Genomic DNA, 27,453 nt, shown 5'->3' on the forward strand with positions numbered 1-27,453 from the left:
AGAGAAATGTTGAGGGGACAGAACAACTCTCTGTCCTTGCTCTTGACAAAACACGAAAATTACATTTTCGTCTTGCTGACAGAAGTTTCAGACAGAAAAAGGAGCTTGAGGATAAGAGATGCCCAAGATTTTCTCTCAGCATTTTGCTTCCACTCCAGCTTGGTGTTTGTGCCTGTGAGCTGGGCCAGCAGTAGTTTTAGGGGCCCAGAAACTGTTTACCTTTTATTTTTTTTTATCAGAAGATAGAAGTTGAGCTTTTAGGTCAAAGAAACTTTTCCGTAGATAATAATGTTTTTGTTCTTACACGAATGCTGTTGTAAAATATAGGTGCTTTTTTCAATGTTTATTTTTGAGAGAGCGCAAGTTGGGGAGGGGCAGACGGGGGGGACAGAGGATCTGAAGTGGGCTCTGCTCTGACAGTCTGATAGCAGTGAGCCCAATGTGGGGCTTGAACTCCTGAACCACGAGATCACGACCTGAGCTGAAATCAGATGCTCAACCAACTGAGCCACCCAGGCACCCCTAAAGTATAGTTTTTAATACATATATATTTTTTAAATGTTTAGTTTTGAGAGAGAGAGAGAGAGAGAGGGAGACAGAATCTGAAACAGGCTCTAGGCTCTGAGCTGTCAGCACAGAGCCCAATGAGGGGCTTGAACTCCTAGACCATGAGATCATGACCTGAGCTGAAGTTGGACACGTAACTGACTAAGCCACTCAGGCATCCCATAATACATATATTGTTTTTTAATAGAGGAATGGGTCTGAGAAGGGATAGTGCCCAAAGCCACGAAAGTCATAACACAACCCTGGCCGAGAGGTCTAGAAAGTAATGAATCTAAGTAAGGGATGTATCATTTCACATAGTTTGGTTCATGCTCCATTCTGTCAGTTTAGGTGATTGTGAGCCGGTTATGAAGACCTTTGGTCATATAACCCGGTATCACCCACTTAGTATGCATCCCCCGAAAACCTGGTGCCCCGTGGCTTCTGGGTTTGACCTTTAGTAATAGTATGCTTATGGCTGGGAAGGAGTGAAATGAGACCATGCTCCATTCTGGGCTCATTTTTTTCCTTTCTCAATTATACAGAGAGGTGTGCTTTCATGGAAACTTGCCAGTTTTCATAAGAGTATCACCTCTGCTTTATCGTGCGTCTGGGGGTACAATGCCTGGTACAGTGGGATGAAAGGTTTGCTTTCTACCCTGTTATTGAAAAAACAATTGCTGTTTTTACTGGTTAACGTGTCTTTATTCAATCGATACCTCTTCAATTATGTCTTGGGAGAACAGAGCTTAGAGATGTATATTGTGAATATCAAAGATAATCTTGATTCAACTCCTCGTTCTTTCCATTTTGTAGCCCTGCTCTGCCTCCAGTAACCTTTGATTGGCTCCATCCTTATATGCATAAGCTTGGATTTTGCTAACAGAGAATATTTTCATACTTTGCCCCAAAGTTTTCAAAACCACTGCCCATTTCTCCTGGAAAATCCAATTTTGAAAAGCCGATTCAAATGTTCTGTTTTGATTTTAGAAATTCATTTTGGAAAAGGTCAGGCTGTTTGGATCCCTTTAAAGGTTTGCTCAAGGGAACAAGATAATTCTTTCTCCGGCGTTGTTCTCACAAGTTATTTTGACCAGAGCCAGTGCTTTCTGACTCTTCCAAATTTCAGGGTGACTTGCATTTCAAGAGCAATGTTAAGTTCATCATTCAGTTTTGGGCCCAGAGAAATTAATGGGGAGAAACCGACATGATGAGTTTCACCTTCCAAGATTCTTTCCACGGAGATTTCCAATTACCCCCTTGTGCTGTCTGAAAGGTTAATTTTAAAACTAGTACCATATCTAATTGTGTTAGGAGCACATGACTTCTAAAGGACAAATCCATATAAATGATTACCCTTGGAGGAAAGCCACATGTAAGCAGTTTGTCCTGGTGGTTTAAAGACATCCCTTTCAGCTCTCCTGCGTTGCAAATGCCTTAAGATGCTGTGCTACTTGTGCGGTATTATTTGCTCAGAGGATCTTACTAGATATGGGCACACGTGTTCCAAATGGTGTTACTAATGATACATGATCTACATTAAAGCAGTTTAAAGATTTAATGTTCTTTCCTCCCTCTTCGCCCTCCCACACGTCTCCCTTCTGCCTGTTTCTATCCACCTTTTCTCTAGGTCTCTTCTCTGCCGGTCTGCCTTCAATGTGCGTCTTCCCTCTGTGGTCCATGGTCTTCTGTCTTCGCTGCCTAGCTTTTCTTTTAGGAGTTCTAAAGTTCACCTTTCTTTTCTTGCCTGCTCTTTAGGAGTACCAAGCTCAAGTGGAAGAAATGAGGTTAATGATGAATCAGTTGGAAGAGGACCTCGTTTCAGCGAGGAGACGGAGTGATCTCTATGAGTCAGAGTTGAGGGAGTCTCGGCTCGCTGCTGAAGAGTTCAAGCGGAAAGCGACAGAATGTCAGCATAAACTGATGAAGGTAGCCAGCCCCCTGGGCTGTTTTTGGGGGGCAGACTCCCAGATGGTCTTTGCAAGAATAAAGGGAATACTATTTTAGTCGGTGTACATTTGGGGAATAATGGAATATTCTGCAAAGCTCTTGGTCTTTATTTATAGAAGATAACTTATTGATCATCATCATCATTATCATTATTTGGCCACAGAGACCCAGAAAGTACAGTAGGTGGTGTTTGTCTGTGTAAGACTTAAGGCTCTTGAGATTTCCCAATATGTTTTATCTCTTAAATTACAGGCTAAGGATCAAGGGAAGCCTGAAGTGGGAGAATATTCCAAACTAGAGAAGGTATTTTCCATTATGGTGTTGCTGTTTTTGTAGATCATCTTTTAAATGTTATTCTCCATGTTCCTAGGTTAAGAATGCTTTGGCAATGGACAGAGAACTCTGAGGTTTATTTTGGCGGCCAATCTCTGGGCAAGCATGTTTAATTTTAGCTGTGGTTCCAAGAGGGGTACAAGACACCTCATTTTTTAAATCATGCCTGATCAGAGTAACATACAAACCGAGGCTCTTAGTAAAACACACGTGAAAATTCCTATAGTCTTAAGGCACCGCAGCCTTGATTCTCTTGCCATACGGGTATTGCTGGTTCTCGGAAGATTGTCAGCAAGGAGGTTTACACTGGGACCTTCACAGATGTCTCTGAGAGGCCACTGGTCTTCCTCTCCGTTAGCAGGCTGTGGAAAACAGAACAAAAAGACCCCAGAGAAACCTTCAGAAAATAGCACCACACTAAATGTAGCAACACGTTAATGCCAATTTCCCTTTTGCTTTATTTCCCGGGATTTTAATTACAGATCAATGCTGAGCAACAGCTCAAAATTCAGGAGCTCCAAGAGAAGCTGGAAAAGGTAAGCCTGAGGTGATTTTTTTTTTTGGAGAACTTACTCTTCATTTCCAAATACTTTTCTTTGCCTTGTCCCAGAGCCTGAAAGATGAAAGAGACCGAATTAGTCAGGCAGCGCCCAGGAAAATGAAGGGGGTTGAGCTCTTACCTGAAAATATCAAGAGCTCTGAATATGATTTCTTTTCCCTTTTGAGACATGTCAGCAGTGTTTATTTTTAAAAACCAAGCTGAGCGAGACTCTCAAGTAAAAGTTCTAATTATACTACGACACAACCCAAGAGGCCAAGAGGCCGGCCTCTCTCCCTTCAGGCGGCCAGGCTCCCTGTTCTGCACATTTGTAAGAGAAGCAGGTGTTGTTCAGACCCAGACTACTGTCCGTGAGAAACTGTGGGCAGCATTCCTGCCCACTGGAAGCCCGGGGGGAGCTGGGGAGTCAGCTCGGGGTGGGGGAGGGGTGTGTTTGGTTTGCAGCATCCTGTGCGATGGTGGCTAATGACCCTTCTCTTAGCTGAACACTGGAAATGCCAACGAGAGGACCAGAATGAATGTGGTTCTGAGACATGCCTATCATATCAAGAATGTGAGGGGGTCCCCCAGCCTGGTTTAATAGAGCCTCTTCTTCCTCACTCTTTTTTTTTTGAAGTTGTGGTTAAAAAACACGGAACACTAAATTTACTGTCTGTCAAGTACTGTCATTTTAAGTATCGAGCTTGGTAGCGTCACGGATATTCACATTTTTGTGCAGTGAATCTCTAGAACTTCTTCCGTCTTGCCAAACTGACTCTTTACCTGCTAATTCTCCTCCCTTCCTCCCCACCAGCCCTTAGTAAGCCGCCTTTCTCCTTTCTGTTTCTGTGATTTGGACCACCAAATACTTCATATGAGTAGCATCATACGACATTTGTTCTTTTGTAACTCGCTGATTTCGCTTAGCATGATGTCCTTGAGGTCCATCCACGTTGTAGTGTGTGACAGGATTTCCTTTTTTTTTTTAAATGTTTATTTCTTTATTTTGAGAGAGAGAGAGAGAATGAGAATGAATGAATGAATGAATGAATGAATGAATATGAGAATAGGGCACGGGCAGAGAGAGAGAGAATCCCAAGCAGGTTCTGCACTGTCAGCACGGAGCCCAACATGGGGCTTGATCTTAGGAAGCATGAGATCATGACCTGAGCCGAAATTAAGAGTCTGATACTTAACCGACTGAGCCACCCAGGTGCCCCAGGATTTCCTCCTTTTTCCCAGGCATCTGGTTGGGCATCTGACATTGGCTCTGGTCATGATATCCTAGTTTGTGGGTCCAGACCCTGCATTGGGCTCTGTGTGCTGACAGCTCAGAGCCCGGAGCCTGTTTCGGATTCTGTGTCTCCCTCTCTCTATGCCCCTCCCCTGCTCATGCTGTGTGTGTGTGTCTGTCTCTCTCTCTCTCTCTCTCTCTCTCTCTCTCTCTCTCTCTCTCTCTCTCTCTCTCAAAAATAAACTTAAAAAATAAGTAAATAAAGGCTGTGTGATATTCCACTGTGTGGCCAGACCACATTTTCTTTATCCATTCATTCGCCCCCTTCTTCCCTCTCCTTGAGCTCACTAATGAACGCCTCTACCATCCCCTTTCAGCTGGAAGTTTGTATGTGGATTCATGTTTCCATCTAGAACTGTGTTCTCCACGCTAAGTGTGATGCCAGCCACACATGGCAGCTCCTGCTGTAGTTTTAAGTTTTCTAGTAGCCACGAAAAAAAGGCAAAAAGGAACAGATGAAGTTATTTGAATGATACAGTTTATTTAATTTGATATATCCAAAATATCCTTGCAGCATGTATCAATATTAAAAACATTTACACTCTTTCAGCTTTTAAATGAATTCAAACATAAGTAAAATTACGTTCTAGAGATTCACTGCACGATTATGTCCCATGTCGACCATGCTGGTGTTGATGTTTTCTTTGCAGTTTTTGTTTTTTTAAAAACCATACTTCAAAGCAAAGAAGCGTGTGACTGTTGGTTTCTTATGCTCAGACCTTTGCTCTGATGCTGTAAGAGCTGAAGTATAGTTAAGACCCAAATGAAAATTAACTTCCGGGGGCGCCTGGGTGGCTCAGTTGGGTAAGCGGCCAATTTCAGCTCAGGTCATGATCTCATGTTTGTGGGTTCCAGCCCCGCATGGGGCTCTGTGCTGACAGAGCCTGCAGCCTGCTTCTGATTCTGTCTCTCCCTTTCTCTCTGACCCTCCCCTGCTCATACTCTGTCTCTCTCTCTCACAAAAGTAAATAAATGTTAAAAAAAACTTAAAAAAAAAAAAAGAAAATTAACTTCCAAAGGTTTAGCTGGGTTCTTCTCTCAAGCACAGATTTGTGAATTACCAGGGCACCTGTGGCTGTTACAGCCTTTGATAGGTATTTATTTGAAAAAACAAGTTTATAGTTTTTATCTTGTTTTCTTATAACAGTAGTACAGAGTCCCTAATTAGCAAAAGAGATAATTAAATAAGGTGAAAATTAATGCTGTGAAAGTAAATATTTTAACGCCTGGGTGGATAAGTCTGCTAGGCCTTTTTGTTTGCATTTACTATGTTGCCCCGAAGCTAAGATACTAATGATGATCAGATACACCTTTCTCCGTGTGCCCCCAAGAAGGAAAAACTGTTGTCCATTTTAACTATAAGATACATTCCAAATTCAGTGATGTTCAAAATATATATAAGTACACCTGAGCATAGGCAAAACTACAGAATAAAGTGAATGTTTACACGTTTTGAAAATGGATATGACACATACATACTTAGCACTCCCTGGCGTTTCCTGTTGAGGAAATTGTCGCCATCTTTTCGTGGGAGTCAATCTGGCCATCTGTCTCGTGTTCCTCCTCCCCGGGCAGGCTGTAAAAGCCAGCACAGAGGCCACCGAGCTGCTGCAGAACATCCGCCAGGCCAAGGAGCGAGCCGAGCGGGAGCTGGAGAAGCTGCAGAACCGTGAGGACTCCTCCGAAGGCATAAAAAAGAAGCTGGTGGAGGCCGAGGTGAGCAGGGGCCCTCAGCCTGCGGTGGACTGAGCCTGGGTTCCGGCGTGGCCGCTGACCAGCTTTGGGCCGTGCAGAGGGAAAGATGCCGCAGAAGCACCTCTCGCCAATGTTTGACCAAACCACCTTCCCTGCTGCAAATCCCCTTGAAATTTGAGAGGTGTGGCAATGGTTTCCCCAAAGGGGAGAAAGAGATGGGTCGCGGCAGCTTCAAGTAGAAACGATGTTCTGCTAAAAGCTTTGCCTTTCTGCTTTCCTCTGACCTCACTAAGCTGAGAGGATTTATGTCGAGTAGCTGAAGTGTAATACCAGCCGGACTTTTCTTCCCTCTGCACCCGTGTTTTTCCTTGCCTCTTGCCCGTGGTGTTAACAGCATTACTTTTCAAGGCTTCCCCTGTCACCCGTGGGTCGATGGCCCCCAGGCCTAGATTTTGGGCCTCTTCTCTCCTTCGAATTCTTTGTTGTTGTTGTTGTTGAAATCTTTGGTATCATTATACAGGAAACACATGAGTATCTTCTTGTAGAAAATCTGACCAGTACTGAAGAGTATAGAATAAGAAGTAACACTTGCCCTTTACTCATCTTCGCTTCCCGCCACCTCGGTGAGGGCCCCACAGCGCAGATTGGAGTTGATTTAACCATGCCCCCTCACTGTTGCCGGGCCCCCTGCTTTCCCTGCCTGGGCGCCGGCTGGTGCATCAACTCTAGAATGAACTCAGTGTCTTCCCCCACGAGTGGGGCTCCCTTCTTAATCTCCTCAGGCCAGCAAGGGCCACTGTCATTTATCTGGTCACCCCTGGCTTAAAACCTTGACCTCGTTGGCTTCTCCTTGCCCCTCTGCCATCCCGTGAGCCACTCAGTCCTATAAATTCAGCCACACTGTCTCCCTGCCTGTTCACCCCCGCTTGCCATTTCTGTGGGCCGCCTCACGGTCCAGGCCGTCTTTCCCTTAGCTAAGGCACACTTAGTAGTTTCTTGGCCCTCCAAGCTGGCTCATATGACGGAAGACTCATGGGCCTCAACACGAGGCTCATTAGCGCCTCCTGCCCCGTCCCAAAGCTTCTAGAGCTTCCATATGCCCCGTGTGCTCCCCTCAGCTGGGTACATGAGACTCTGAACCATTCGACTCCCAACTGCCCCCTTTCAGCTTTTCTCCTACTTGGTCCCCTGAAGCATCTTATGCTGTAGCCACAGGAGGCTGCACCTCGGCCTAAACTGGCTCTCTGCCCGCTCCCTATTTCTGCTAATGCATCTGCCTTCATCTCAAGGGCCTTTCTCCCTCGCCTCCCCGCCTCCGCCCTCCAAAGCTCACATCTCTGTGACTTCTCCCCTCAGCTGTTCGGTGAAGAGGCCTCTCTCCTGCCTGGAGCCTCTCGTAGCACTCTGTACCTATTTCCCGGATGGCCCTTCCCTGTCTTAACCTGTATTATGTTTCTTTGTGTCTGTCTTCTCTCTTCCAAGGGCAGGAATTATGTCGGCGTCGCCTCCGTATTTTCCATGATGCCTAGTGTGATACTTTGCAGATAGTAGGTGCTTGGTAAATATTTGAATGAATGAATGCACTCTTGTAACCCACACACCCGAGGCCTTGGATTCTAGAATCTTACTTTCCTCACCACTGCTCCGGGTGCCGAGACTTCTCTTCCTGCCTTGCGCGTATGCTTCTCGAGGCCGAGGCCGCTCTCCCTCGGTGCAGGCGCTGTGCCCATAGCAGTTACTCCATTAAAACTCTCTGATTGATTCATGATCTACAGGAACGCCGCCATTCTCTGGAGAACAAGGTAAAGAGGCTAGAGACCATGGAGCGTAGAGAAAACAGACTGAAGGATGACATCCAGACAAAATCCCAACAGATCCAGCAGATGGCTGATAAAATTCTGGTGAGCAGGAACCAAAGCTGAAAAGTTAAAAGACCAACAGGTTAGAGGTTGCAGAGGGAAGGGGGTGAACAGAAGAACGGCATGCCCTCACCAGGGGAGGCGTCTCCGAGTAGGCGCATGGAGAGACATGGGTTCAGTGTCCACCACATTCCTAGGATAGCGCGAATCACGAAAGATCGGACGTATCAGCACCGGTAACAGATCCGTAATTATTTCTTTTCTGCTCTGTTTGCTACTGCCTGACATTTAAAAAATACAAACGCACATCCTCTGTCATTTCCGATAAACGTTTTTACGGGAGCATTTACGTACCCCTATCAGCGGAGTTTCATGTGGCTGTTCACTTTGCGATGCCAAGTTTTTTTTTTTTAAACAGCAGGGATTTAGACCTTTAAGACCAAAGCCCAGATTTTTGCTTTTGGAGAAGAAAGAAATTAGTCACGCAGGGTTGTTTTTCTCAGAGTAGTATTTGTCATAGATCCGTGTTCACCCACTCACTCTCTCCGCTACAGTCGGTTATTAGTATTATTCTGCCTCCTCCCCCCCCCCAATTTCCTTAGATGTAGCAGGTCTTTTTTTAGGTTTGTAAATCATCATGATTCTGTTTTCGGCTCTAGTGACCAAATTAACTTCATCAAGGAAGCCTGGCTCGGGTAGTACTTGCAGATGTGCTGAAGTTTTGTCCCAGGCGGGTGAACTTTTTAAAAGGACTGTCCTTGGATCTCAGTCCCCAAGCCAGGAACATGTGCCACGTTTGGGAGTCTTAGTGATGACATGGAGTCATCACAGCCCCCTCCTCCTACCCCTAGGAGAGACCCTGGGGTGGTTGACCGTTCCTTTCTGCCATAAGGAGGCGAGGCGGTGAGCAGGACACTGCATCTCTCTCTCTGTCATCTCTGCATCACTTCTGGGAAATGAGTCACCTGCAACTAAGTGAACTCAAGAATGGCCAACTTACAGGCCTGTCCTTAATACCAGAACTCCCCCCCAAAGCCCTCCAAAACGTTGCCTGTCTATGTTTATATATTCACGAAGATATGGATGCTCTTGAGCAAACAGGTGAAAGAGAAATTGGTTACACTGTTTTGCTTTGACACACAGTCTTCGTATATACGTCTGCACACAAAGGCAAATGTGACCGTTAGTCTGCCCTTTCTGTTCTCTTGTTCCCTCATCAAAGTTTCTCTTGGCGATTGTCAAGTGTGTGAATTTTATCGTGAGTAAAATTAGATCCCACCAAGATCCCACCACCGCTGTCCCTTGCTTGGTGCAAACCAAGTGGTTAAGTCTCTTGTGGTTGCAAAATGTTTCTCTGTTTAATGGCGATGTGTTCATTCATTCATTCAACAAATATTTAATGAGCTTCTACTATGTGCCAAGCACTGTTCTAGGGGCCGGAAACGTAGCAGCGAACAACAGTGTTTGCATAGCAAACACTGAAGAGTCTGATCTTAAACATATAAGCAAAGATAACATCTTAAAAAAAATGACAACAACAACAAAAAATGCCAAACCACCAAAGAGTCAGATTTAGAATTATCTGCTTTTCCAAAGATTCACTTGCAATTAAAATGTAAAAGCATAGACTTCTCTGGATTCTTGGATTCCGTGTTGCAAACCCCCATTCATACATAGAGCAGAAACTGGGTCTTAAAAGTTCTCAGGTTCAGGTATCTGAGCATCTGACCTATTTATAGATTCTGCTTTCCATTCCTGTGCTGTCCTAGGACTGAAACTAAGATAACATGATTATCAAGTGATTCCTGACACGTAGAAAGAGCAAAACAGATTTCTTTGTTCAAGGGTATCTTGCCACCTGCCCGAGCACCTTTGTGGTTGTGACTTCATTTATTGGAAAGTGCCTCTTGCTCAAGAACCATGGGCCAAGAGACCGTGACGTATCCAGGACGTGGGCAAAGGAGGTCCTTAACACTGTTAGATAAGGCTGGTGCTTGGAAATGGATCCCCAGATGTCAATTGCTTTCAAATATTTGCTATTCCAATAAGACTTTCACAACAGGTAATTGGGATTCTCGTGACAGCAAAACCTTTTGCGTAAATGGAAGAAGTCATTGCAGGAGATCCTGTAGGGCACATAAAGCCCTTAAAGTATGTTTTTATTAATTAAAATCCTGTTTACATTCAACTTTTCAAGATCACATCTGTTGCGTTGCAATAGATCCTGTGCACCTGGTCTTAAAATGGAATATTTTACCGGCTCCCAAAGCAAAGTCAGTGCTGTAGATTTAGAATTTCAAATGCTTAATCAGTAACATTTTATGTGCATGTGAATCTGAAAGTATTTCTTTCCCATTTTATGGGCACATCCTGTATAATTTCCTCATTCTTCAGAATTCTCCTAATTACTTCCACTTCAAGGAAAAATTGCATAACAGTGCGAAGAGATGAAAACTCGGAGTGATATCTTTTGATATTAGTAATTAACTAATGGGTCCAGATTCATAAGAATTAATGTAGATGCAGATATCTGCAGTTTAGAGAGTATGTCAATGGATTGAATGCTGCCTTTTATAAGAATCAGTGTATAATACATCGGCAAATGAATTGGTATAATTTTCAAATGAATTACAATTTTGTTTAAAAGCAGAAATCTTAGAATGAAGGGAACATTGAATCTAAACTATTTATATTACTCTAAATTCTCTTCCCTTCTTTAATATATAGCATACATATTTACGTCATTATTATCAGTGTATTTTATGTTCTACTCTGTTTCCATTAGCATTGTATCCTATAAACATGATACGATATGAATGTCTACCGGTAGTCACATTCTCCACACACCAGTCAGTTAAAAAAATAAATCATTCAAACCTCCAAGTATTTGAATTGTAACATTAGTTTTCCTTCACAGCTAGGGCTTTGGAGCTATGATGTCGATAATCAGGAAAACACAAAACACTTTCTATCATAAAAAAGCCATTTGGAATTTAGAAGAAATTAAAATCACTTTTCTCATTTAAGGGGCAGTGGAAATGGCCTGAGGCTCAAGACAGTGGTCAGGAGCCTTGCGCCACACTAAACTTTCAAACGTTGCCTTGTGACCGTCATTTCTCTGTGCACAGGTGAAAAGCTGCCTTTCTTTGTCTGACCTGTCACACTGGCAGTCCTGATCCCAGCCCACCAGCTGTGTGTGTATGTGTGCGATTACTTGGCCCCGGAAGACCCGGGGCCAAGGATGGGTGGTGATTTCCTTCCCAAGAGCCTCAGGGCTCGCAATGAAGGAACATGTGCCTGTTGTTTGTGCTTCCGGTGCCAGGGTCATGTTTCCTGTGAATGTCTAACAACGTGAGCTGTGTCTTCCCCTTTGCACACCTGACCGCCTGTTCTTTTGTGTCCAGGAGCTGGAGGAGAAGCACCGCGAGGCCCAGGTCTCAGCCCAGCACCTAGAGGTGCACCTGAAACAGAAGGAACAGCACTACGAGGAAAAAATTAAAGTAAAGACACTTTCTGATCTCCCCCATTCTTCCTACGGCATGGCATAGCTTCTCTCTCTTCCTGGCACTTCGGGCCACTTCTGGCTAGACTAAAGGCCTGTTTGGGGGTAAATGCTGTCCTCGGGCCATGGTGGGTGGTTTGGGGGTATTACCCATGTGGGGGCTTTATATGCAGTATTCAAAAAATTTGTGTTTAAAATTTTGTTGTTATTAATCTCAGTTCCGTCTCATATTTTCACCCCACTGCCATTTGGTCTGTGATAATTTAGATTTAGCCACAGACTCACCGATCTTTGTAATTTCCTTCCCGCATCTGAGGCCTGATCCTTTTCCTTTTGTTTAAAGCAATATCCCAGAGGACTTTCTTGAGTGAAGACCTGCTAGTGACAGGTTCTCTCTTCTGTGTGTCTGAAAGTATCTTTGTATCATCCTCATTCTTGAAAGGTGCTTTGACTGGGGACAGAATTCTGCAATGGCAGTTATTTCTTAGAACACACTTTGAAAATATCATTCTGGAGACATTTGGCTTTTATTATTGCTAATGAGAAATCAGCTGTCAGTCTAACTCTTGCTTTCTTTGAAAGTATTGATCTTTTTTTTGGGGGGTGGTTTTAAAATTTTGCTTTGTTTTTTGTTTTCTACAGTTTTAGTGTGATGCATCTAAATTTTTTTTTTATGTTTTTTATTTATTTTTGAGAGACAGAGACAGTGCGAGCAGGGGAGGGTCAGAGAGAGAGGGGGACACAGAATCTGAAGCAGGCTCCAGGCTCTGAGTTAGCGGTCAGCACAGAGCCCGATGCAGGACTCGAACCCACGAACCATGAGATCATGACCTGAGCCGAAGCCGTACGCTTAACCGACTGAGCCACCCAGGTGCCCCAGTGTGATGCATCTCAGTGCAGATTTATTATTTATCTTGCTTGAGATAAACAGGACTTTTAAATGCATTGGTATCTTTTAAATTAAAAAAAATTTTTAGTGTTTATTTTTGAGAGGAGAGAGAGAGAGTGTGTGTGAGTGGGGGAGGGACAGAAAGAGATAGGGAGACACAGAATCTGAATCAGGCTGACACAGGGCTTGAACACATGAACCGTGAGATCATGAGCTGAGCCAAAGTTGGATGCTTAACCGACTGAGCCACCCCTACGTTGGTATCTTTTATCAATTCTGGAAAATTATTGGTTGCTATCTCTCTTCTCTTTCCTTCTTCCTTTTTGAGAATTTGAGTAGGCATCACCTCCAACTTTTTTTTTTCTTTCATATTTCCCATTTGTTTCTCTTTTGGAGCACATTGTGGGTAAGTTCTGACTGATTTTCTAATTTACTAATTCTTAATTGTCAAATCTGCTGTCAGACCTACCAGTAATTTCAGTTACTGTGTTTTTGGTTTCTAAACATTTTATTTGGCTCTTTTGCAAGTTTACTAGATTATTTAAGAGAATAATTTTCTATTCCCTGCATTCATTTTAAAGCTCATCTTCTGTTTCTTTAAACATATTACCATAGTTGTTTTATGTTCTCTATCTGATAATTCCACTATCTGATGGGTCTGAAGGTCTCTTTCTGCTCCATTGTTTCTCTCTGTTGTTTCTCATGGTGCCTGTCTTCTTGTGTGCTTGGTCAGCTGCTCATTTTCTTTAGAAAATTATTAATGGGAATTAGTTGAGGCTTTGAATGCAAATGTGCCTCCCTTTGGGAGTGGTTCTGGGCTCAGACTTCTCTGTCTTCTTACCCTTTGAGGCTATTAAAAATGAAGTTCAAGTTTATTTGATTCAGCAAATGCCTCAAGTTAAAAACAGCTTTGTGTCCTTCTTAACTCTCCAGGTTTCTGCTTTCACTTAGGATTTGAGTATCTAATTTCTTACTCTCATGCCAACTTTTGGGAAAATGTTTTCTGTTATTTTATCTAGTATTTTAAATCATTTTCCATAGAAGAGTTGGCCTAAATAATCTAGCTCACCATAATAAAATGTTAAATTCAGTTATTATTTCAATTATTGAAATTATTATTTCAGTTATTAAAATTATTAATTCATTGATCACAAAAAATGTGAATTTATCTATTTCCTTTTAAAATCACATCATATTTTCACGATGATTTTGGATCAAGCATTTAACTTAGTTTTGTGTTCCTGAGAATCGGGCATTGGTCATTACATCGCAAATATTGCCTCTTCTGCTTCCAAGTCAGACAATTGAAGGAGGCTTTTAATTTTCATGACTATCCTGTTATTGATTTGGTTGGTCTTCTCTGTTCCTTTTCTGGAGAACCAAACATGTACATGCCTGTGCAACATCAGCATCATCACCACCCTGGTCCCCCCGCCCCCCCCCCTTTTTTTTTTTAAATCCCTGGTGTTACTTTTGGTTATTTTTCATTAAAAAAATACAGGGGGCACCTGGGTGGCTCAGTCGGTTAAGCATCCGACTTCAACTCAGGTCACGAACTCGCAGTCTGTGAGTTTGAGCTCTGCGTCAGGCTCAGTGCTGACAGCTTGGAGCTTGGAGCCTGCTTGGGACTCTGTGTCTCCCTCTCTATCTGCCCCTCCTCCACGGACACTCTCTTCCTCTCAAAAATAAACAAATATTAAAAAAATTTTTTTTAAATACAGAAAAAATAACCCAGAAGTGACCTCAGTATGTTGTAGTGTGACCCCCTACTCTGTATTTTAAATTTTATATACTAGGCGTTTTGGTTGGCGTTCTTACAGGCTTCCCAACTTTTGTCTTTGGAATAAACCAACTTCCAGAAAATTATGAGAATGTAGGCAGTAGTCTACTAGCATTTGTGCACGATGAAAATAACCATTCTAAAAATTCATTCTAGGAATGCCTGGGTGGCTCAGTCAGTTATGTGTCTGACTCTTGATTTCGGCTCAGCTCATGATCTCACGGTTTGTGAGTTCGAGCCCCACGTTGGGCTCTGCACTGAATGCGGAGCCTTCTTGAGATTCATTCTCTCTCTCTCTCTCTCTCTCTCTCTCTATTTCCCCCCACTCCTACTCGCACATGTTCTCTCCCTCTTGAATAAATACACATAAAAATTCATTCTGTAATTTGGGTGAGTATATTGACCTTCCTGTCCAAAAGCCATGTTCTGTCTTAAATTGATATAAATGTCTACAGTGGTTCTCCAATTTCAAGTTCTTGCTCCCTCCCCCGCCTTTACACATCTTTCCTCTTGTCCCTTCTGCCAATTTAACCCTATCAGAGCCAAGGTACATGCCTTCTTGATCGAGGCCTGTTCATCTCTACCTCTCATTGGTATCCGTGGTGGTGCAGAGTTGAGGTTTCATTTTGAGCAGAGTCATCCTGCAAATGTGCTTCGTTGCTCTAACACCCATAACTGGGAGCATACCTGGTCCAGGTAGTGTGGTCTCCACAGCCTTCTAGATGGAACGAACTTTGGTTTCATGGATCCTAGGGAATGTTATGTAAAGACTTGTTTTCTTCTGTCTGCCCTACTGGGAATCTTTATGGAACCATTCCTTTTAGCCTGCTCTGCTTTGTGCTTCCTGTTTCCAGCCTCTCTAAGGCCATTTTAGTCATAATTCTGATCCTACCCTAGATTCTGTCCTTTTCTTGTTCGTAATTTTAGAATCACACCCCGACATCCTAGAGAATGGGCCACTTATCCTATTGAGTTTATATCCCTCCTCCCTTGACCTGTCCTCCACCTTTTGTTCTCCACAAACTCATTCTATTTTTTTCATCAGTTGGTTCTAGTTTAAAGTGCTCTTTGAAGTCTGTTCTTTCCTTTCTGTATCATGCGAACCCCCTCCCTGCGGACTGGCTCTTTTTAGGGACGACTTCCCCAGGAGCTATGAAGGCCCCCTCACAATAGACATTGTGGGAAAGGCCGATTTGAGTCCCCTCTGTAACCCCAATTCTTTCAGCTTCTTCCCAATATCAGAAGCAGTCGGTGTCATTCAGAAAAGGCAGAGTGGATTCTCTGTGTTGAGAAACAGACAGGGCAGTGGTCAAAGGTTCAGGCAAGTTATATGATATCTTCCTTTTTCTCCTTTCTTTCCTACTTGTTTTGGCAACTGGTAGAGCTGTGTGCGCCTCGCGGAACATTAGATCAAGCTGGTAGATGGTGACACCATTACTGTTTTATTTTTTCCTCTTGGGAACAGTAGGTGCTTGCCGTGGTGTTCTCAGCCCTGAGAACACATGATTTCTCTTCCCCTGAGAAAAGGTTTCTCTTTCCAATGCCTTCTCCCCCCCGTCCTCCCCCAACTGACTGACTCCCTGCTGGATCAGAGGAAAGAACGGAGGAAAGAGGCATTTTTTGTTTCTCTCTCTTTTATGTTGTCTTTTCAAACTATTGACTCTCCACCTACTTTATTGGTGGGCAGAATCCTCCTGGCCGCCTCTGTTTCCAAACATCAGCCTTGGTCACACCGACGCCTTCGGCCTTCAGCTTTGTGTCCCTCTGTACACAGCCTTGGAGATATCTAGATTAAGTCTGCCCAGATTAAGAGCAGGCAGTGTTCTGAAAACTGGTGCATTGACTACGATAGAGTTGTCCTAAGGTAATATCTGCAGATTGTCAGATCTGGGGAGAGAGCTTTTTTCTCTCATTTTGGAATCTCCTTCCACCGACGATATACCTCTTGAGTCTTTTTGGCTGCTGATTTTAAAATAAGTTCTTAGCTCAAGTCTGCTGGTTACTTGCCATCTGATGGTCATATTTGACTTCTTACCCTTGACCTCTTACCCTTTGCTCAGAAGCAAACTCGCAGTGTCTCTCTTTGCCCTGGAACTTTCTTGGCCTCTTCATTACTCCTTTTCCTTTTCCAGAGGACCCCTGGTTAGTCTTCCCTGTTCACTTTTGCTACCCAGGACACTGACTTCTTTTGCTTCTCATAGGTGTTGGACAACCAGATAAAGAAAGACCTGGCCGATAAAGAGACTCTGGAGAATCTGATGCAGAGACACGAAGAGGAGGCCCACGAGAAGGGCAAAATTCTCAGCGAGCAGAAGGCGGTAGGTATAAGGAATCACAGAGCCAGTTTTCAAAGGAGGGTTTCTGGGAATCACATACCCAAGGAGAGTCCCTTCCAGCTGATGAATTCTTCTTCCTGTTGAATCCTGTGGAGTCCTTGCCCGCAGAAGGCTCGCTGCAGCTCCTTCCCCTCCTAACAGTAGTCGGGGGTGGTGGGGGTTTGCTCAGGGTGGCCAGTTTTGCCTTTCCTGCTCTTCCTGAAGGACTCATGCTGGTCTGCCATTGCCACGGTCCTCCACAAAGCTACCTGCACATCACCCAGTGGCCCTAGGTCCTCCCTACGTGCCTCCTTCCTGCGTGTTCGTTCCTTTCCTTCCTAACCCACATAGGCATGGGTTTTAGAAACTTTCTGCTCCTCAGGTTCACCTGCGGTGCTTCTTAATCCACCTGCGACCTCAGACCCCCACAGGGACTTGGCACATCAGGATCTCTAAGGGAGGCTCCTGGGAAGTTGTGTTTTTAGCCAGCACCTTCCCCTTCTCTTCCTCCAGGATTCTTATGATTTATTGTGTTGGGGAAACTTTGATGTAGAGAATCTAGGGCAACAGTGATCATTCAGAAGATGACAGCCCCATGGGCAATGAGAAATACGAGTTTGCAGATTCACGTTAGAGGCTCTAGCAGGCCCAGGTCCCATGCAGATGACACGGGGGTTTAATGAGGCCTGCTTCCTCACAGAATTCCTATGTTGGTCCTTCTATGTGGTTTTAATGCAGGCAGCTTAGGTAGTGTGGGAACGTGTCATCTCTGAGAAAACTGAGTGCCATTGTCTGGGCAGTAAGACCTGTGACCCACAGGGTACAACCAGTAGACTCCCTTGCCACCTCTGGTCAGATTGTCTGCTTTTCAGAGGAGCCTTTTACCCCGGCCCCAATGCCCGAGTTAATCTCATTCTGGTAGAACTATCTGTGTGTGAGGTTTCAAGTCCCCCGCTCTGTGTTTCAGATGATCAATGCTATGGATTCCAAGATCAGATCCCTGGAACAGAGGATTGTGGAACTCTCAGAAGCCAATAAACTTGCAGCAAACAGCAGTCTATTTACCCAGAGGAACATGTAAGTGTTCACATTCTACCTGCGTGCATGATTACACACTGGTCTTCTCTCCTGGGGCACAAACTTCATTCTTCTTGTCTGATGAAGCCGGAGCAGATTTAATTACTTCTGTAGTTGGTCCCAAACCCTGTTCTACTTGTGTAACTTTGCCTTCTCTTAAGTGGTCTCACTCTGCCACGCCTTTTCTTTGGAGCTGGGTTTTCATAAATGCTTCAAATTGCCATCAGATTACAGAGTGCTTTGCTCTCTCTAACAAGGGCTAGTAATATGTGGCTTTTGGAAAGCTGTGGTCCTTGTTCCCCAGACTTGCCTCCTGTGATTGGCCTAGTTGAGCCATCCCTCCTGCTGGTAAGTTAGGTCCGGGGGCGTGAGGTCTGCAAGGATTCCGTGCATTCTAGGAGCTCATTGATCTTAACCTTCTCCCCCAAAGAATTAACATCTCCAGGATTTAGTTCCCCCCTCAGATACCTCTTCAGAGAGATCTAAAAGATTCCCATTTTCACCTAAACCAGCTTAGTAGGCTGCTTTTTGGTCTTTGAGTCATTCCAGTTTCTGATACTTGTAGGAGGGAAATGTTAGTATCTCTTGCATCCCCTTTGACCTTCCTTTATTCAGTAGATGAGGGCCTCTGAACAGTGAGGCACAAATGAGCCCCAGGTCCCCAAGCTGGGATCATGCACACCAAGCTGAGTCCAGACCAAGCTAACCTGGGAATGACCATCCATGCCCACTTAACAGACACACGCCTCTCCTCTGTTTTTGGTCTGCCCCTTCTGGGGAATGTGCTCACCTCTAACGAGATTGTGATTTTGCTTGGCTCCTCCCACCACCCCCACCAGGAAGGCCCAGGAAGAGATGATTTCAGAACTCAGGCAACAGAAGTTCTACCTAGAGACACAGGCGGGGAAACTGGAGGCCCAGAACCGAAAGCTAGAGGAGCAGCTGGAGAAAATCAGCCACCAAGACCACAGCGACAAGAACCGGCTGCTGGAGCTGGAGACAAGGCTGAGGGAGGTGAGAGCAAGGGGCCCTTTCCCAGGAGGATTCGCTGGGGGAAGGGGGCTCCAAACCCAGCCCTGTGTCAAGCATCAATCAGTATATACACGAGAGGCATCGTGCGTGGCGGTGGAGAGCACAGATCCGGACGCCACGATCTGGCTTCGAATTCCACCTGAGCTTCTTGCGAGTGTTGTAACCTTGGGTAGCCTCCGGTCTCTCATCTGTCAGATGGCCATGATACTGGGTCACCCCGCTAGGGTCACATGAAGATTATGTAAATAGTGCATTTTTCAAACTGGAGAGGCAAGGGCAGAGTGACTCCTCCCTTATCCTGATTTAGCGAGGGTCTCATGACTGAATCCACGGTTGGGGGGTTAGCACTTGGGTACATACAGTGGCTTCATGACAGTGGCTGCGGTCTCCCAGTGACTGTGGAAGATGAAAAGACAAAGCTAAATTTTAGGCTTGACGGAAGGTAGTTTGCTTCAGAGATATAAGAAAGCTGGGAAGGGTAGCCACGTTTTGGGGAGGAAAATACAACCTATTTGGTTGTAGACATGTTGAGGGTGATTGGGGCTGGTAAGTTACATGTGTCACAAGACTCACTGTGTATTTGTTGAATGCCTTGCTCTGTGGCAGCCAGTAGCCTGGCTGTGCAGTGGTGACAAGACAGACCCCATCTCTGATCTTGGGGGCTGCCAGCTCGTAGGCAGGGTCGGCTGGTTGGACAGAGGAGTGCAGGAGAGCGGTCGTTGTGGGTAGGACATCTCAGCTGGGCGAGGAGACGCAATTCCCGAGTCTAGTAGGTGCTCAGGCACTTGCGATGGAATTCTTTAAAGAGCAGATGGTCTCTCTTAAGGGAAAGGCTGTTAAGCAGACAGAGGTCTGAGGACTAACCTTGGGGAATACTCATGGTTTCGTTGGCACTGCAGTGTGAAAATGAGGCCAGTCCCCCAAAGGACAGGGGAAAAAAATACACTGTCTTGAGTTTTCCAAGGGTGGGCCAGGGGTACACCCGTCCTTTAGGGGGTGTGTCTTTGGAAATGCAGATTCCTGGGCATCTTAGCTTTTTTTGAATGAACTGGGATGTGGGGGGAAGGGGGAGCAGGGATTTGCATTTTTAACAATCTCCAGGTGATTCTTAGCACTCCTAGAATGGTGGGTCTGGGTTGTCCGGAAGCCTTGGGTGGTGGTTTAAGTTTTATTATCCAGGCGATATTTTTACTGTTCAGTAAGTTTAACAACATTTCCCTGTGGTGTTAGCCTTAAGAGTGTGAGTGTAAATAACTCCAATTTTTTGAGCGTGGGAACACTGACTGGCTGTTTTGCCTTCCCTTTCCACAAATGTCTCTCTTACTGGGGCACCTGCCCTGCCTATGTCGCTCCTCTGGACCACTAAAATGCCCCAGGGGGGACCAGTTGCTTTTTCTTGTTTTCTTTTAATCGGTCCAGCTAGGGCATCCGCTCCTTCCGGGGCAGGTGGGGGAAACCTAGAATGCTTATGGGAGGCTCAGGGCTGTCACACCCCCTGGGAGTTCTGGAGCTTAGCTTTAAACCTAACAAGGCTGGTCACCTGTGTTACCTGCTGCTACTGAGTTTGGGAGCCCCTCAGCCTCCGGTTTAATCCACCTTAGAGGGCCCCGAGCCTCCCCCCACCCTGTGTGTGCAGTGTGAGCTCTTCCCTAGCGAAGTGTGTGGGGTGGCGAAGATGCAGGCCTCCGGGGTAGGGGGAGTTTGGGGGGGAAGGTCCTCCTGGCATCCGCTGGTCCACCGGTCACATCCTGCTCACCTTGGTTCTGCCAAGTGGTCTTGGGGGAAGGTTTCGACCTGCCGGCGGAGTTATAGTCTGCTCTGATGGCCGGTGAGTTAGTAACAAACAGCAAGTAGCGGACTCTTGAGCCGGACTTCTGGGTTCGAAGCCAGCCCTGCCATTGCTGAGCTGTGTGACATTTGCTCAGCCACTTATGTGTCAGCGCCGCAGCCAGCCTGTGTGTTAAGTGCAGGTGATAGTAAGCAGTGCCTCCCTCTCTGGATCGTCATGAGGTGAAATGAGCTAAAGGAGTGCCTGGCGCCTCATGGGTGAGCACCCCGCTCGCCGCCAGCACCTCCCTGCCATCTTTGCCAGCGGGAGAGCGCAGCCTTGGCTTCAGCTGCCACTGACTGACTGGCTAAGGGCCCCCAGGTGTAGAGCACCAGCCCGTTCTCGTGAGTCCCTGACCCATTGTCCCAGTAGAGGTTAGACACCTCCACCTGGATGTCTCCCTCGCTGCCCAAGTTCAACACATCAACACCGAATCTCTTACCTTTCTCCGCAGACTGGCTCTTCTTCTCATGTTCCCTGGTGTTCCCTGGCATAGCAGTGCTCTCACTGTGCAGAGCACCTGCCCAGAAGCTCTGGCGTCACTGTCGACTCCCCTCTGTCCTGTGTCTCTGGCCCCACCTCAAATTCACCACGGAATCCTGTTGGCCCTGTAGGCTTAATCTTTTATAAGCCTGTCTTCTCTTCATCCTTAAGGGACTTGGGTGTTACCTTTTCCCAGGGACCCTTCTCTGGATAGAACATCTCCTCTGTGTCCCCACGGCCTTCTTTGTCCAGATCATCACGTTGTGTACCTCTTGGCAGTTAGTGAGCTTTCTGAGGGCAGCAGACACCTCTTATTTGCTTGACTCCCCCAAAGTCTGACACAGGGTCTGGTCCCTAGGACAACCTGGTCAGTGTTTGTTCGGTCAATAGATTAGGCCATGGGCTTCCCCATCTCCATGCCTTTGGATGTTTTGGTTCCTTGGTTCCTCTGCTTGGGATTTTCTGTCCTATTTGCTCATTTGACTTCTATAAACTCTTCAGTAAATACATGCAGAGTCTTTATTCTCCACGGTGTTCCCACGACATCCCTACGTATTCTGACCATTGCACTTGACCACATATATGGTAATGGTTGGTTTTCATTTTTCCTCCAACTCGGAGGCAGAAACTGTCTTTGTCTTCATTTTCCTTTTTATGTGGAAGTTGCTAAGTAAATTCTTCTTGAATGAATGAAAGACTGAGTAGATAGAAGGATAGATGGGCAGATGGAGGGAAGAATGATCGGCTCACAGTGTGACCTAATGTGGGTTAGCCAATGAGAACAAATCAGCAGGAATATTTAAAATAAACAATTCAATTCTGTTTGTTTCATTTTTATCCCAATTGTAAAGATGTCCCCTGTTACCAATATGATGTTATTTATAGCCATTTACTTTTAAATGCTTTTCTGGTATTAATTTTTTTTTTAATTTTAGAGAGAACATGAGTGGGGGAGAGGGGGCAGGGGAGGGGGGAAGAGAGAGAGCAAGAGAATGAGACTCTCAGGTAGGCTCCACACTCAGTATAGAGCCCAGTGCCGGACTCAATCCCACAACCCTGGGATCAGGACCTGAGCCGAAATCAGAAGTTGGGCGTTCAACTGACTGAGCCACTCAAGCACCTCTTAAATGCTTTTCTAATAAGAGTATTTGTCATAATTTTTATTTGAGATTCTTGCTGTGTAGGTTTTCTTCTGCCTCCCCAAGGCTTTGAGTATTTGTAAGTAAGGGATGCTGTGTATAGATATTCTCTTACACGTTCTTGCTTCTGGTCATTTTTGAGACTCCTGTATCAGGTCCATCTTACAGCATTTTCTCCCTCTCAGTTGAGTGCTGAGACTTTGAACCCATGACCACATCAGCCGAAATGAACAGTCACTTGCGTCTTAGCTAGGTAGGGTCACTTAGCAAGACCGGTCCGTTGCGTTCTCTGTCACTAGGGTCAACTGAGCATGCGTGTGTGTCTCTCTCTCCACCCCTCTCAGGTCAGTTTAGAGCACGAGGAGCAGAAACTGGAGCTGAAGCGTCAGCTCACAGAGCTGCAACTCTCCCTGCAAGAGCGGGAGTCCCAGCTGACGGCCCTGCAGGCGGCCCGGGCGGCCCTGGAGAGCCAGCTCCGCCAGGCCAAGACCGAGCTGGAGGAGACGACGGCGGAGGCAGAAGAAGAGATCCAGGCGCTCACGGTAGGCCTGGGCACGGGTGCCGTCAGGCTCCTCAAGGCTCAGCCAGGATGAGCATGGCGCTGAGGAGATCGCCTCCCTCACAGAAATCCCGAGAGAAAAAGCAATCCCTTAGAGATATTTAATGGGCAGAAAACTGGTTTACGTAAGCTTCTGCCTCATGAGAATTAGTATACTAGACCAACTGGTTGACATCTGACCTTTCCTTACTATCTTGAAAAGTTCCTCTTCTATTTATATATCTTCCCTCCTTTTAAAATAATCATCATTGTATTCACAATTTTAGTTTGGGCCCAAGTCCATTTTCCTGGATCTTCTGTTTAGATTTCAGATCCTTAAAAAAAAATAATCTTCTACCTTATCATACTTTTTTTTTTAATGTTATTTATTTATTTATTTATTTATTTATTTATTTTTTGAGAGACAGAGAGAGACAGTGCGAGCAGGGGAGGGTCAGAGAGAGAGGGAGATACAGAATCCGAAGCAGGCTTTAGGCTCTGAGCTAGCTGTCGGCACAGAGCCCGAAGCGGGGCTTGACCCCACGAACTGTGAGATCATGACCTGAGCCAAAGTCCAATACTCAACCGACTGAGCCACCCAGGCGCCCCCTTATCATACTCTTTCTTCCACATTTCTATTTTTGTATTGGTTAACCTCATTTGTGTTACTTTTTTTTTTTTTTAAGCTGTAAATTCTGCTTCAATTCTTATGTATGCATTTGGTATGTTCTGGATGGAAACGATTCTTCTGAATGAGAGACTCTTTCTCTAAGGAGACCTGGCTTCTCTGCTCTTTGTGAGACACTAGTTTATTCAACTCAAGAGTGTTCTTAGGAAGTAGAACTTGGGGAGAAGGGGGGAGGTGACACTGGATTTAGACCTTCGTTCTTTCTGGAAGTCTAAAAATAGGGCTTTTTGGGTCAATTTCCCACAGTTGATCCTTCTCATGGGGACTGACCCAGGCTGACAAGAATCTTACATATAAAATGCCAGTGTATCAACTCACAGTGGAAAAAAGAACCACCCAGCTGACTGGGATACTCTGGGTGGCTAATCTTCACGTCTTTTCATGTTTTCCCCTCTCAGAGAAGTCTCCTCATTTCTCTTGGAAGGGCTGCTTGGTGGGCCTGGACTCGGCGCAGAAAGGCAAAGGATTTTAATGGCTAGTATCAGCCAAGCACGTACATCACTGATAGTAACATGGTGTGCTTGCCAAGTGGACGGGCACAGTCATGCCTGCTGGTCAGGGTACCCTCTCTTCCGTGGGCAGGGCACAATGCAGCTGATTGGGCTTAGTGTTTTCTAAAATAAGGTTCCTCGGTGGGTACCTTATTCACTCTGATTCATCTTGGATGCTGTCCCCATTTCCATCAGCGAGCATCTCAGCATCTCTTAGAGTGGGGTTACTTCTGCAGATGGCCACGTACGTTTGTTGCTTATGATTTACCCTGTTTAGAAGTAACGTGTGCACTTCTTTCTCTTTTTGAAAACCAATCTCATCCTTAGAAGTTACCTTCCATTGTTGGCTTTGGGAAGCCCATTATCTGAACCAAATCTGGGACGTGATCGGACAGTGCCAGGGTCCTGATGGATGGACCAGCCAAGGACACGGGGTTTCCAGGATCCTGGGACATGGAATAACTCCTGCATAGGAAGGACACGTGCTTCTCAGATTTTCCAGGGCTTTCGCCAAGTGCAGACATTGATTGCGACCTTCATTTCTGTTGTCTCAGTGAGAATACTCATTGTGTGATATGCCAGGTGCCCCCAGGACTTGGTTTAGGGAAAAAAAAACACAGTCACGATAAATTTTTATTTATACTCTGCCTTGTTTCAAAATGGATTCAGAGCAGTTTGGGTAGATACAAAACAGTATAACAAGATAAAATAAGAAAGAAAAGGCACAGAGAAAATAAGTCTGTATAAGAAAAATATGGAGGTAGGAATGAAATGAATATACAAGACTGTGTGCCAAGCAGGCTTATGTGCTTTCTGGAATTGGATGGCTGGGGAAGGAGACAGCCAGTAGCATTTCTTAGCTGCTAAAAGAGGCACCTAAAATCTAACTGCAGGTATATAGAATGCATTGTATATTAATATTTCCCCCCCACCCCCGTATCAGCCACCTGTGCTCTGAAAGAAAGAGAAGGAACCACCAATAGTCAAATCCATACCTAAGTAATCCTCACTCTGTGCCTAGTGCTGTGTCCTGAGCCTTTTCTCCCCAGAGGATTGGCCTGTGATTCCTCAAATCCTTTTACTTTGGGGCCGAGGAGAAGGACACCTTTATCTCACTGCTCTGCTGGGATTGGGAGGGAGGGTGGTGGCATCTTATCCTGCCCATTCAGAAGGGGGAGGGCATAAAATAGAGCATGTGTCACTGCTGTTTATCTGTGGGGAAATTAGTCTTTAAATCCTGTCTTGGTGCTGGTTGGAATGTGCTGTGTCTAATGGCTGCTGGAAGCCTTCACAGCGGCAAGTCACGACTTAATTTAGTCAGATGAGATCACTGCCTCTGAGCATCTTCTTAGGAAAAAATAAAGAAACAAACCTCCCTAAGTCTAGAAACTAGGGCTCTACCACCCTTGCAGATGAAGATGCCTTGGAAAATAGGGCTTTTTTCAAAGCGATGGCAGAGAAAAATACCTTAGCTGTGTGTAGCCTAGCATGCAGGAATCCAAACCCTGCATCAGCTTGCCTCAGTCCAGTTTTGAGGCCATGGCTTTTCCTGTCCCCTCCCTTTGACTGTGTCCCCTAGACGTGGTGATGGACCGCATGCAGCTATTTGTCTGAATGGCTTTGTTGAGTATGTTCTGAAGAATGTGTTTTCTGACAGAAAGAGAAGATGGCCATAGATTCAGTACCCTGACTGTGTCTCGGTGTTCAGGCCCAGGTTCAGGCCCCACGTAAGCCGCAGTCCGGTTAAATTGGCCGGATCTAAAAGGACCTCTAGGAGGCTTGCGAACTTCATAGTAGGCTGTTTTACCAATAAAGGAGACTGGTCCAGTGGGCTGTTGTGTAATTTTAAGAGGCAGCCATCGCCTGGCCAGGGGAGGGCGCAGTTACTCTGGCCTCTGCGCTGGGGCAGATCAGATGCAACCCAGTACGGCTGGCTCCCTCCACGGAGAAGAGGGGCGGGGCCGCTGGGAAGCCCCTGCCCCTCTCCTGCGTGCATTCTTGCCGCGCACTCCGACTTTATGCAGCCTGTCAATCGAGTTTCACTGGCCATCAAAAGCTGAGAGTGAATCAAGGGGGAGGCCAACAGGAGAGTCCTATTAAACAAAAAGCCATGCTTTTAAGGTGCTTCAGTGCTCCTTGGAGGAAGAGAGAATTTTCCACCTCGACCTGATGTTTAAGACCCCATCCTTTCATCTGAGGAAGAGAATTTGATGTTCTTTGACACGCATCATGCACGTGTTAGAGCAGACAGATGTGTGATGTGATGTAAGCATCACTCCGAATGTGGCTGCAGGTGAAGGCGTGGTGTGGGCCCTGTGTCCATCAGCATTGACTCCACGGCACTCGCTTCGTGTCTCTCTCTGCACGGTCTTTTACTGATTTGGTTAAATGACTAATGCTGCACAGTCAAGAGTCCAAAGCTAGAGGTGCTAATGAAAGGAGTGATCCAGCATAGTGCGATCGTGGGATCCCAAAGTCATCCTCTTTGATTTGTGAAAATCTTGAGTCAGTGCATATGCTCATTTATTCTATGTAAATGCCAATCCTTGTATTGAATTAAGCAAGCCATGGGCATGATCAGCAAGATATAGAATTGGGGCACACGTGGAAGCCTGAGTGTTCTAGAATCCTGACCATGAGTCCCATAGATGGTCAGACATCTAAACACCTGTTTCCTTTCTCCAGTTGTGCATGGAATTCTTCTCTCCTCAAGACTGCATTATAATTCTCTTTTTTTCTTCCTCTTGTAACTTTAAAATTAATGAAGACCTAAGTCTCCTAAGGAAGAGTGCCTCTCTAGTCTTTAGGCTACAGTCTGTGCATTCTCCCTGCTTGTCACCCAACCCTTAAGTTGGTGGTTCTCAAAGTAGGATCAGTGGATCCCTTGGGGTTCCCAAAGTTATGATTATTTTCATAATAATACTAAGATGTCATTTGGCATTTTTCAGTGTCTTAACATCTGCACTGGTAGTGCAAAAGCAATACTGTTTTAAAAGGAAGAGTAAATATTTGAAAAAAATCTCCATTTTAGTTTCTAAATGATAAATATAGATAAATATAACCCACATAAACAAAAGCTCTTCAGGATCCTTTGAAGAGTGTAAATATTTATTCCCTGTAGCACCTGATATCCAGTTACCACTTAAATATTTCATCAAGAGAATCTAAAGACTGCCTTACACATTTTCTTCTCTTTATATACAGTATTGTGTGAACTTTTGGGGTTTTTGTGTGCACTTGTTTTACAACTAATTTCAAAGAAGCATAAAACATGTTTCTTGACATTTTCTTGCTTAGATCAGTTCAATAATCGTTAAATGCTTATAGAATCTCCAGCAGTCATAATAGGATCAGTTCTACATTTTGTGTTTATATTTCACACTCAATAATAAATCAAAAGCCATAATGATGACACTTCGTAACAATTTACCCTTAAAGAGGATTGCCACTGTATGTTTCAGAATGATCCAGAGGCC

At 45.2% G+C, this 27,453-nt stretch overlaps 1 protein-coding gene and 1 long non-coding RNA gene across 2 annotated transcripts in view; one reads left to right on the forward strand and one right to left on the reverse strand.

The window, feature by feature from the left end:
- Positions 1-27,453, forward strand: part of CIT (citron rho-interacting serine/threonine kinase) — a 165,146-nt gene that overhangs the window by 80,251 nt on the left and 57,442 nt on the right. The window contains exons 13-22 of the mRNA XM_029922425.1: positions 2,305-2,475; positions 2,749-2,799; positions 3,312-3,365; positions 6,237-6,377; positions 8,132-8,257; positions 11,620-11,715; positions 16,588-16,704; positions 17,669-17,778; positions 18,618-18,792; positions 22,605-22,802. Of these exons, the coding sequence (XP_029778285.1) occupies positions 2,305-2,475; positions 2,749-2,799; positions 3,312-3,365; positions 6,237-6,377; positions 8,132-8,257; positions 11,620-11,715; positions 16,588-16,704; positions 17,669-17,778; positions 18,618-18,792; positions 22,605-22,802 (1,239 nt within the window). The remainder of the gene's footprint in view (positions 1-2,304; positions 2,476-2,748; positions 2,800-3,311; positions 3,366-6,236; positions 6,378-8,131; positions 8,258-11,619; positions 11,716-16,587; positions 16,705-17,668; positions 17,779-18,617; positions 18,793-22,604; positions 22,803-27,453) is intronic.
- LOC115278003 lies at positions 3,317-12,134 on the reverse strand. Its single transcript, XR_003902632.1, has 3 exons — positions 12,003-12,134; positions 7,985-8,274; positions 3,317-3,442 (listed from the first exon to the last, which is right to left on the reverse strand). It is a non-coding gene; the product is annotated as an uncharacterized LOC115278003 (long non-coding RNA).

This window comes from Suricata suricatta, chromosome 14, assembly GCF_006229205.1.
Source record: "Suricata suricatta isolate VVHF042 chromosome 14, meerkat_22Aug2017_6uvM2_HiC, whole genome shotgun sequence".
Taxonomy (NCBI): domain Eukaryota; kingdom Metazoa; phylum Chordata; class Mammalia; order Carnivora; family Herpestidae; genus Suricata; species Suricata suricatta.